Source organism: Phalangium opilio, unplaced genomic scaffold (genome assembly GCF_054372755.1).
Source record: "Phalangium opilio isolate 3A_F unplaced genomic scaffold, DU_Popi_V2 ptg000209l_1, whole genome shotgun sequence".
NCBI lineage: Eukaryota > Metazoa > Arthropoda > Arachnida > Opiliones > Phalangiidae > Phalangium > Phalangium opilio.
The window spans coordinates 6,941,009-6,953,244 of NW_028324217.1; the positions used below are offsets into that span (position 1 = coordinate 6,941,009).

General features: G+C 37.3%; 1 protein-coding gene across 1 annotated transcript in view; it reads left to right on the plus strand.

Annotated features, from left to right (window-relative positions):
- The window catches only part of LOC149618757 (glutamate receptor ionotropic, NMDA 2B-like), a 522,592-nt gene that overhangs the window by 142,731 nt on the left and 367,625 nt on the right, over positions 1 to 12,236 (plus strand). Inside the window, exon 4 of the mRNA XM_089853883.1 lies at positions 11,243 to 11,765. Coding sequence (XP_089710009.1) covers positions 11,310 to 11,765 — 456 coding nt within the window. The 5' untranslated portion in view covers positions 11,243 to 11,309. The remainder of the gene's footprint in view (positions 1 to 11,242; positions 11,766 to 12,236) is intronic.

The following is a 12,236-nucleotide window of genomic DNA, read 5'->3' on the forward strand; positions in this document are numbered from 1 at the left end:
TCCTATAATATCCTATTGTTTCATGAAAAGTCCCATAATATCCAAGGAATAAACCCAAGGAATTAACAGAGTGTATTTTGAAACTCATTGAAACTCCCCAGCAGAGTCTCCCTGGTTCACTGATTTAAACCAATGCTGGTTTTAAGGCGGGAATTAGTTCTTAAAAGAAAAGTAAAATTCAATCGAAAAAATTTATTGGCTTAAAGCAAATTAGATCAATTGTTAACAACGTTACTTTTACGAATTTTATAAATTCGTAATTTTCTTTTCTTTTCGGATAAGCATGTGTTATTTCATTCTGTAGAAACCTTATGAGCGTTTCCATAGATATTTTTAGGCTCCAAAGATAATAATTAAACCATGAATCTCGCCTAAAACATTGTCAAACGTGAGCTAATAGTTCAGTGTAGACATGAGAAATGATGGGGTAGTAATTAAAAAAATAAACGTAAATACCCGAAATTTATTTCTAATGGACTTTCAATAACTTCGTATTATTATACTTCTTATTTAACCTCTACTTATAGCGATTTCCACTGACTGCTCCAAAGAGTGCTCTCAGTGTCAGGATGACGTAACTGCCCTCAGCGAGTTTTGGAGAGAATAGTTTCGTCAGTGGAACACGATCGAGAGGTCAGAGCGCGCTCTGAATAATCAAAATTGGCGCCGGAGACGAAATTGCAATAAAGTGTGTATATCTTGACGCAAATGGGCCGAAACCAATTAATAGAATTAACATTTCAATTAATTTTCAAAAAATCTATTTTGAATAATGATCGACAACGTCTCTGATATAATTATTGGTTTTAGGAAGAGGCGTAATATCTTTAAAGTAATGATAAAACCTCGTATTCTTCATCTTCAGAACAAGATGATTCCAGAAATAAATAAGCATAAGCGAGAGCCTGTCTTCTATGAGATACCCCATGGTCCGCCATTTTAATTTTATTACGTCATACTCGAGCACCGTCGCTCCGTCGAATTTTTCAGAGCACGAAAGAGCAATTCTCGGGCAGTTTTTGGGGTCAGTGGAAAACGCGATTCTGGGCGAGTGTTGCACTCGTGTTCCCAGTGGCGGACGAAAACGCGCCGAGAGTGCACTTAGAGTGCTCTAGTGCAGTCAGTGGAAATCGCTATTATACCGTTTTGAAACCTACATTTTGCTTCAAAACTTTATGAATTTATAAAAAAATAAAATTTGCGCCTGTAAGGTGTGTTCTCTGCGAGAACTTGTGTATTGCACGTATCAACACTTTTACAGGCGCTCGTTGAAAATACATTACTTTTAAATCCCCTAAGAAGTTACTTTCCCTCATAACAAATACTATATAAATCAAAGTCCTGACTGACTGACTGACAGACTGACTGATAATCAACGCCTAGCCCAAACCGCTTGCCCTAGAAGGCTGAAAATTTGCAGGAACGTTACTCATAAGTAGTAGGCGCGTACTAAGAAAGATTTTTCCAATCCGCCGCCATCTTAAAAAATGGCGCCCAGAAATGTAAAACATATTCTCTATGCAATTAAGTACGCGCGTTTCAACCGATTTCACAAATATTTAGTACACTGGTTTGCTTTAGCCTTAAGACGGGCTGAATGGTCTTTCGGGTTTGATTTTCCGCCATCTTTTAAAATGGCGCCCAGAAATGTAAAAAAATATTCTCTATGCAATAAAGTACGCGCGTTTCAACCGATTTCACAAATATTTAGTACAATGGTTTCCTTTAACCTATAGACGGGCTGAATGGTATTTTGGGTTCGATTTGTTGCCATCTTTTTAAATGGCGGCCAAAAACTTAAAAACCCTTCTTTAAGGAATAATGTCCGCATGAAAAGTAATAAAAAATATCCCGACGGGCTGACGGACTGTGCCGAGTGCCTTCGCTCCTAGGGTGCTACAAAAATATTAGTCATCAGTAAAATCTACACATTCTTTATATCATTTTAGATGGAAGTTCTTATTACACGCGAGCGACGCCGCGGGTAACGGCTAGTAACAAATATTGTTAAAATTTTTTTATTTGCAATATGTTTTCGTAGCCCATATCTCCGTAACTAAATGTTGTTGACCCCATGACCTTTGACACTTTCCACTCACTTTGACCCAATTAAGAACACACCCTTTAATTTATGAGAGTGTAGGAAAAATAAAAATTAAAAAAGATATCTTATTACAAAATAATTAGCATTTAATTAGTCTTAAAAACGTGGACTACTGCACCATCCGCCATTGGTTTAGTGGCGTCTGCTAAAACGAACCTCTTACCCCCTACCTTCTTACCTTTACCTCTCTCAGCCTGTGAGAATTCAGCTAATCTCTTAAAGGGTATGAGGTTCGGTTTAGCCAGGGATATATTTAATTTTAGAAGTAGGAATGGAGAACGGTTAGAAATTACTTCAGTCCGACTCATAGTCCAGTATAGAGCCCCTCCCTCCAAGACGTAACGAAAAGTTTAAATTATCTTATTGGCTCACTAAATCTACGTTTTGATGACGTTGCTGACGGGGACGGAGAAAAATACGTAGTTCCATTTTACCTCTGTCACTATGACCCGCCTCTTCTTTCATACCCCCCTCCCGTCCCGTGTAAGGGGGTCCGGGACTTTGACGCGCGCCCAGATTATTCTGTTCTCCATTCCTTCTTCTAAAATTAAATCTATCCCTGGTTTAGCAGACGCCACTTAACCAATAGTGGTGCAGTAGTCCTTGAATATTTTTAAGACTAATTAAATGATAATTATTTTGTAATAAGATATCATTAATTTTTTATATATTTTTAGTTTTATATTTAGAAAATGGCCGTTCTTTTAAGGTATAATATTTCGTTAGGTGACCCTTTCCTTTAAGCGTCTATAGGGTTCCCATTAAGTCATATTAACCGAATGACTTTACCGGGGCCCGCCAAAACTAGGAAAGAAAAAGGCCTCGTAAGCAGTCAATTTTGTTGGCATACACTGGCGCAGACATCGATTAATTGGATGAACGACCTGCGGGGTGTCATTCGCTTTATTAAGCCATCCTAAGCACCAAATAATGTCGAAGCCAGAGACCCCCGCTCTCGTGTCATTTATATTTGTCGCTTGCTCCAGATTCCCAGATTCCATAGAGGTGGGAAAAACTCTGGTGGCTTCCATAAATCCAAAAAAGAAGTAGATTATCACGAAGATTTACTTATTCTACAAAAAGTATTTTTTCAAGTTTTCATATTCTTATGGGAATTATATCGTATTTTAAAAATTTGTCTTGAAAATGATAATGTCTGTTTTATTCAACATCATCATCATTAAATTTTGGTTTAAAACGGTTTTTTACCATAAATATATATAAAATACATTAGATATATCATAAATTCATAAGATATGTTCCATAAGTTTGTCACTGGTTACTGAGAGCTTGTCATGAAGTGGTTTAAAGTAGGTGAAACGTCATAGATTCTCGTAAAGCGATGTCTGTTGAGGCGCTTTCAAAAGCTTAGTACAGACTAAATAGGAACATGGACTGCAAAATTAACCGAGTGTAGGACTTCAATTCTCGCTTGTCGTTCTCGAACTAGCTCGAGCTGTAAGTCTCTAGCATTACGAAGTATAGGAAGTGTTATACTTATGGAACATATCTTATAAACTTATAATATATGCTTACACATGGTCTGTGTTTTGTCGTTTGAATTGATAGTTTTCAGACTAGGACGATACGTACCATTTACACAAGGAGACCATGCTACTTGGAGGACAACGAGCATGTACTTTGTCCTCATAGTAGCATGCCCCCTTTTTTACATCAAAACCTGGGGAAAATCCCTAGCAAAGTTTTTTCCTCACTTGTTAAAGCTGTTTTGATTCGGGGTCTTACCCAGTTTCGCCTTTCTCTCAGAACTTGCCGAGGTCAACTATAATGCGCTTTCGGTTAGCTGTGGCATAAGGGCTAGCCATCACTCCTCTATGCTTTGTAAAGGGAACCAGCTGTAAGTAAGCCTCGGGCTTAGTGTGGACATCCCTTTGTCGATAAAGCCTAGATTATTATTATTAAATGGTCTTTAGGGGAAGTAATATGACATCAGAAGTAAATCGTAGGCTATGGCAACTGAATTTTGCGACAGCCTTCTGACAGTCGAAAGTATGATAGTTTTCAATCACGTTTTTGTTAATGTGTTATCAGGGATCCATGTAATTTTAGAAGCAGGATTGGAGAACGGTTAGCCTTTACTTCAGTCCGACTCATAGCCCAGTAAAGAGCCCATCCCTACAACACGTAATGATAAGTTTAAACTATCTTATTGGTTCACTTAAACTACGTTGTGATGACGTTTATGACGGGGACGGCGAAATATACATAATTCCTTTTCACCTTTGTCGCTATGACCCGCCTCTTCTTTCATATACCCCCCACCGTCACGTGGAAGGGGGTCCGGGACTTTGACGTGCGTCCAGATTACTCTGTTCTCCATTCCAACTACTAAAATTACATCTATCCCTGGTGTTATCTATTGAAATAAAACCACACAAAGAAGCGAACACTTGTGAAAGTGTCCAGCGTACGATAATCAGTACCCCAACTAAAAATCTCAAACATAGTTTTAACCATTTTTCGCCACTACCACTTTAAATGAATTGCCTTCCATTGAATCTGCTTTTGTCAGACGCTATCTACAGTTAGGAAAATGGTAGTTGGTACAGGAATCTAGCAGACGTCTATGACGCTTAACGGAAACGGACAGAATTGTCACTTCCGGTTGAGTAAAGGCCTTGAACTCTGAATGATTTTGCCGAGATTCCCCCCCCCCCTTGCTGAATGCACGATGAAGAGCGTCTGTTTATGTCAGTGCATGGCTAGGGCCGTCTGTTAAAATATTTTTTGCTTGATTGAGTGAATGATTGTGGATGGGAAGCGCGGTATTCGTTGGTTGGGTTTGGCTTAGGGTGTTTCTAGTTCATATTGACCAGAACAGAAGTTTCTTACATGTTGTAAGCATACTTCGGGGATATCTGTAGCGGTTTAATAATCCCAGAATGCTTTTTGTGGTTGTGCCTCGGTGAGTACAGCTATCTTTGGGTGTAAATATTTTAATTTTTACCTTGCGAAGTTAACTGTAAATGGAAGTTCTTGTTATAACCACCAGATGGCACCTGAGGCTTATGCCCAATCAAAAGCTTGGGTACTATGATAAATTTTATGTCAGTACATGGCAAGGTAACACGATAACTCGTTTTACCGGGGTAACGTACAGTTTTATATGATATTAGTGTTTGGAAAACGCCATCTGTTAAGCGACTTCTCAATGTATTTAAAAAATGGTTCGTTTCTAAGTACAAAATGTCAAGGTTTTGTCAGTTCAAAAATCTACTGTCTGCTTTTTCTTAAATCATTATCACTACTTTTTATCCCAAGAATGTAACATGAAATAAGTTGATTCTACACCCTTAATAATAATGAAATAGTTAAAGAAACTCAGCAAAACATTTGCGACTTTTTTTATCGATTTTAAAAAGTTGACCATATTAGATCTAATAGACCTTTTTCGACCTTTTTTTCTTTGTATCTTTGAAACATTGAAAAATAGAAACTAGATTTTGGTAAGGGCCTTGGTAAAAGTATATTTGAAGTTTACGCTTCGATTGGCTCCAACTTTGGCCAATGAGATCGATGGTCGGATTTTTAGGGAAATAGACATAAATGAAAATGTAAACTTCATCTTCTACCTTTAAGGAAACGCAAGATGTTTGCTTGAGGATTTAATGCGAACTAATGCCGTATACACATCTTTATGTACAAACTTAAGTCCATACAAATTTAAGTAACCACTTCCAACTATTTGCTAAGCTTTTAGTAGTGTTTAAGAATTCATCTATGGAAAGTCGAAATATGTAAGAACAAACTTTTATATATAAGATACAATCCCCAGTACAACCCTGCATATACCAAAGACATTGGTTATGTTTCTGCAAGAGTACGTGTGATGGGTTTTCCTCGCTAAACACCGTCAACAAGACGTCCTTCTATTTCCTAATACTATACTTAGTTGACTGTACAATTATAAATTTCCCGCGGTTTTCCCTGAATTTTACTAAAAATTATAAATTTCCCTGGATTTTCCCTGAATTTTACTAAAAATTATAAATTTCCCTGGATTTTCACTGAATTTTACTAAAAATTATAAATTTCCCTGGATTTTCCCTGAATTTTACTAAAAATTATAAATTTCCCTGGATTTTCACTGAATTTTATAAAAAATATAAATTTCTCAGAGTTTTCCCTGAATTTTACTAAAAAATATAAATTTCTCAGAGTTTTCCCTGAATTTTACTAAAAAATATAAATTTCTCAGAGTTTTCCCTGAATTTTACTAAAAAATATAAATTTCTCAGAGTTTTCCCTGAATTTTACAAAACTTTCCCCAATTTTTAGTCAATAATTAATTTCCCTGAGCTGTCCCTGGGTATTTTAGTCAATAATTAATTTCCCTCAGTTTTCCTTGCGTTTTTAGTCATAACTAATTTCCCTGAGTTCTCCCTGAATCTTTTGCCAAAAATTGGTTTCTTTGACATTTCCAGGTTTTGCAGGTTTGCATAAACCCTGTCAAAACAACACCTAGTAGTTTATATCCCATCTGGTCCATGTCTGTGTTGACCTCAGTGGTTTAGGCTAGGTATAACAGTCGCGCAAACCATTCCTCAAGAAACACTGACTGACACTACGTTTTATTTCTTCCTTCTATGCATATAAAATCAAAGAACAATTTTTACATTTCACACGTCTTTTACTTTGCTTTTGGATGTTTTCTCCTCTTGAATCCCATATTACACCACACTATACCAAAGTTTCAGTTGAAGAATTTCCATTTTATCATTGCGGGCGTCAAAATATTGCAGTTTTGAAAGGCAATTTGTCGGAAGTCTTGACTCTTCAAAGTATTTCAGATACCAAGTTTCCGCTTTTAAAGCGAAATTCCCGTTACTTTCTGTATTATTCCATTCATTGAATTCTTTTTTGGATTGGCCGCGTAAACTCGCCAAAGGGTACATCATTTTTTATGAAAATATTTTAGCGGAAGACACGAAAATATATGGGGTTTGAAGTGAATTTCTTTACCTCTCCGAGTGACGATGACGTCACGGAGAGGTATTACACTGGACGTGTCTGTGTCTGTGTCTGTGTGTGTGTGTGAACGTCTTTCACCGCGTTCTCAGTTGGAAAATTGGAGCAAACGCGTTCACAGAAAGCAATTTATGGCTTCAACTCCCATCGTTAGGATTAAGAAGTAGGTGGCGATCGGCTAGGGTTACGAGAAACGTCTAGCCTTCCAATGCCAGGGCTTCCACCAAAGGTTCACGCAATGTCGGGTTTTCTTATGATTTATTGTGAATCAATCGCCTTATAATATCCCCTTAATTTCCAAAAATTGTTAAAGAGGCATACGCTTGAATTCAAACTTCAACAATAGGTATGTTTAAAATTATTTTAGGAATAAAGTTTCTTAAAACGATTTAACTAGAAGTAAGGTAAATTAACGAAGATTAAAATTAATTAATATCAATTATATTTATTTAATTATTTAAGAAAAATTTCTTAATTGCGTCTCGACTTGGAGAGGTTTATTTTTGTTTCCCAACTTGTTACTACTTTTTGCTATAAGGAATAGTGGGCCACTGGTATTCCAAAGTTTTTAGAAAATGTCAAATATTTTTGAAGACGTTGTGGCTGTTTTTTCGCTTTAGGTTATGCGAGGAATTTCTTTTTAGATGGTATTATTTTATATTTTACATTTTTTCCAAGTCGGTCTTTTTCAGGTTTTATTTTTATTGTCAAGTTTCCGTTGCATTTCGGAGCAGTAATCGAGTTATTGAATGTATTTGATGATTAGTTGATCTAATTCATCGTTTAATCTAGGCACTGTTTAGCAGTTAGCTAAAAAGCTGCAGTGAGCTGAATATTTAATCGATATTAGATAAAACTAGGCTTTTTATGCTTCAAAAGTCGATGTTCGTTAATTTACAAGTTGGGAAACCAAAATAAACCTCTCCGAGTAGAGACCCAATTGAGAGGATTTTTTAAATAACTAAGTAAATATAATTGATATTAATTATTTTAAACGTCATTAATTTACCTTAATTCTAGTTAAATCGTTTTAAGAAACTTTATTCCTAAAGTCGTTTTAAACATAGCTATTGTTGACGTTTGAATTCAAGCGCATGCCTCTTTAACAATTTTTGGAAATTAATTTTATATAAAGCGATTGATTCACAATTAATGATAAGAAAACCCGTAATTGCGTGAACCTTGGGTGGAAGCCCTGCCATTGGGTGTTAAGACGTTTCTCGTAACCTTAGCCGATCGCCGCGTACTTCTTAATCCTAACGATGATAATGGCTTTCTGCGAACACGGCTGCTCCGATTTGCCAACTGCAAACGCGGTGACAGACACACAGAGATACATCCAGTGTAATACCTCTCCGCGACGTAATTGTCACTCGGAGAGTTAAAAATGTAGTTTCGGAATAACGTTCATACGTTTTATCAGGGATAGATTTAATTTTAAAAGTGGCAATGGAGAACGGATAGTATTTACTTCAGTCCAACTCATAGCCCAGTAAAGAGCCCCTCCCTCCAACAAGTAACGAAAATTTTAGATTATCTTATTGGCTAATTTAAACTCCGTTTTGATGACTTTGTTGACGGGGACGGCGAAAATGCGTAATTCCTTTTTATCTCTGTCGCTATGACCCGCTTCTTCTTTCAAACACCTCCGTCCCGGAGAAGGGGGTCCGGGACTTTGACGCGCGCCCAAATTATTCTTTTCTCCATTCCTACTTCTAAAATTAAATCTATCCCTGGTTTTATCCGCTTCTTGTTAGTTACGAACGGTAAATTACCACCGACTCGCAACTCTAGATAGACTATGCATGATTATGATATTATATGAATATGCCTTTCATCTTGGTTAGACTTCTTTTGAAAACAAACCAAACTGGGAAATAAAATACATGTTTGGGAATTTAATCATCGCTAGGCCTAGAAGTAAAGTTTAAACTATATTACCTTGGGAATATGCCCGAAATACTTTCATCTTTAGGATCGATCTAAGTAGATCTGGTCTTGCGTTTCACTCTGGCCAAATATTTGCTTCGGGTGCATTCAATTGTCAATTTACACAGATACTTGTTTTAACTCGTAGTAAAACACAATTTCATTCTCTCAGTCTAAAAGCAATCATCTCGTATACACAGAAAAAAATTATACGTTAAGGCATAACCCTATAACGCATAAATATTGGTCCACCGTAATAGCTTAGCATCGGCGTTATCCATGCAGTACAAAATTAAAGAGACTGGGGCGCCATAGAGGAGAAATTTTGATATGCCATGGGCGGCAATGAACGTACCCCTTAGTGCCTTTCGATTCGGTAGGCCATCTAGCGGCATTTTTGAATACTGCTTTCCCTATTTTATTTTTGTCAGTACTAGATTCCATTTTTAAGACAGAGTTGGCGGTTGAATTGTACGTCACTACCGAAAGGTCAAAAATATATCAGAAGTTCATATGTTCCATACGTTTGTCACTGGTTACTGAGAGCTTGTCATGAAGTGACGTAGGTCCTATATTCCCGTAAAGTGACGCCTGGGGAGGCGCTGTCAAAAGCTTAGCACAGACTAAATAGGAAGGTGGACTGTAAAACCGCGTGTAGTCAATTCTCGCTCGTTGTTCTAGAACTAGCACGAGCTGTAAGTCTCTAGCATTACGAACTTGTATAGGTAGTGACATACTTATGGAAAATATCTTATAAAAGTATTTTAGAACTAGAAATATAGATCAAAGTAGGCAATTGTTTCTTTTTCCGACCACCAGAAGAGGCCCATCTACGAGAAATTCATAGATAGCCACAATATGCTCCTCGAGTCGACCCATACTTATTGAGAGGTTGGTTAGGGTTTAGATATTTCAGACTTGTTTTGATATCTTTTTCCCAAAAAAAAAAAAAGATTTAGGTAGGCTTTGCTTTTGCTTAAGTGGAAGGACTTTAGAAAAGTGCCTCTCTTAAGCCTTTGTCGTTTTGCTTTTAAAGTCTGCCTTGAAGTGTTTTTTCCTATTTTTTTGTAGAAGAACGTCGATAGAAATGGTAGTAAAGGTGTAAGGAATTCAATGGTTTGAATTTGGGATAAGCTTGGATGAAACGTTTCTATTTTTGAGCCGTTTCACTACAGAATTGCTTCAAAAATAGATAGCTGATCCATACTCAAGATATATATAGAATTTTGAATTTTTTAGAATCGTAGTAAGGTTTGACTATAACAATGTCGAGGTTAAGATTGTTGTAACTTTCGCAGTTTGTTGTTTTGTGGCACGAAATAGACCCTTTTAAGACGGGACGTCCATTGTGAGATCCAAAGACGTTAGATAAGAGCTTGAAAGTTACTAGTCCACCAAGGTCCTTTTGCCTTACTTGAAGGTATATCTAACGTCTTTGTTGTTGAGAAGGAACCATTTTAATATTCACATATAAAAACGAAGACAGGTCATATGTTATAGCAGACGGGGATAATAGAAGAAGGATGACACTCTGTATCCTTTTAATACTTTAGTTATGTAACCAGGCTCACCCTTTTTGTTTGCTTTCCCGCTCATCAAACTTCAGATGGGCACCGCACCGTAAGGTGAATTCTATAATTATTTGGCACTAAATCCTCAGCAATCAACCCACAAACCTCGTCTTGGGGTGGGACAAAAATCCACAAGCGAGTCTTGCCAAATAGTTTAACGCTAATAGACTAATAATGAGGGAACTATTTATCGCGTATGTGATTCGGTTTAGTAACCTTGCTCCAAATGTTCCGATGTTGGGAAGAATGACGTTACAGTTATCCCGCTTTGTGGAACACTTCTCTCGAAGATAAGAATTATATACTTCTGGTTATAGTTACTCTACTAATATCTATTAGACCCAACCAACAATTAAACAAGTTGGCTGGGTCCGGTCTCCATCTAAGTGATAGGATCACGTGACTAACAAAGTTGACTGTAGTACCATCTGTCGTTGAGCGACGAAAATAAACCTCTTATTTTTCTGATTGGATTTTAGAGTCGGACTCTTGGGGTAAAACAGGTTCTGCGCATGGCAAAATCAAGCCAATCAGGCTATCCCTTTCTCGCCTCAAAACCCGAGAACAATTTAAGATCGGAGCCGTTATAAAAATTCAAAAGATTTGTTGGTTGGGTCTACATTATGTTTCTTTCTTCTTCTATTTTCAGATGCTTAACAATACTATCAGAAAAATTACGTAAAAACATAGAATTCTATTGTCAACAAGACATCACCATGAGAACCGTCACACCATGGTTTCTACTTGTCTTTCTGTCAGCCTTCATGACATCACTTCAGGTGGACGCCGACCGCCACGATCTTATAGACATCAACATCGGTGCCATTTTACCAGAAACATCTATGACAACAGTCAAACGCATTTACCAAAAGATCATAATAAACACCGTTAAAGAAATCTACAATAGGCGACGCTATCCGTTCAACTTCACATCGCATTACAATGTGAACAAGGCCAGTTTGGTCTATATGGATTTGGCCCCTTCTCCAAGCCATATATTGGATATTTTGTGCTCCAAGTTACTACCAAGGAATGTGGTGACCGTCTTGTATTTTACAAATTCTCCAGTCTATGGGAATAACGCCGCTTCGGCCCAATACGTCATGCAGTTGATTGGCTATTTGGGAATACCCATTATAGCGTGGAATGCAGATAATATTGGATTGGAACAGGTAAGGGAACCTCTCTATGTCCTTTTTCGTCTTGATTATTGGGTGATTTGTTGGGTTATATTGCCGCGTTACCAGGGGTGATGGAATGCTAGAGATGCTTCCGATACGGTTCAATTTGCAGCCGCACTATAAGTACTTGGGTGTTGATAATATTGTGTTTTGTGTAATGTAACTTGTAGAAATGGTTTAGGCAATGTCAGATTATTCAACAGGCACTGTAGGCAAGTGCCTAGTGCGAAAAAACCACATGGCTGTTTTATTTTTGGAAAATGGGGAGTTTTTGCAAACCATACCGCGTTTTTACTAGCGAAAACAATCTGTTAGGTAGTATTCTATGGATGAAATTTATGGTTTCTGGTTTTAAATATACGCCTATAGATGGCCTGAAAGGGGTTTGGGTTTCAATATACAACCGTTTTGGGTCAGTAATTAAACATCCTGACGTAATAACGTCAGTGAAACTTTCTCTGC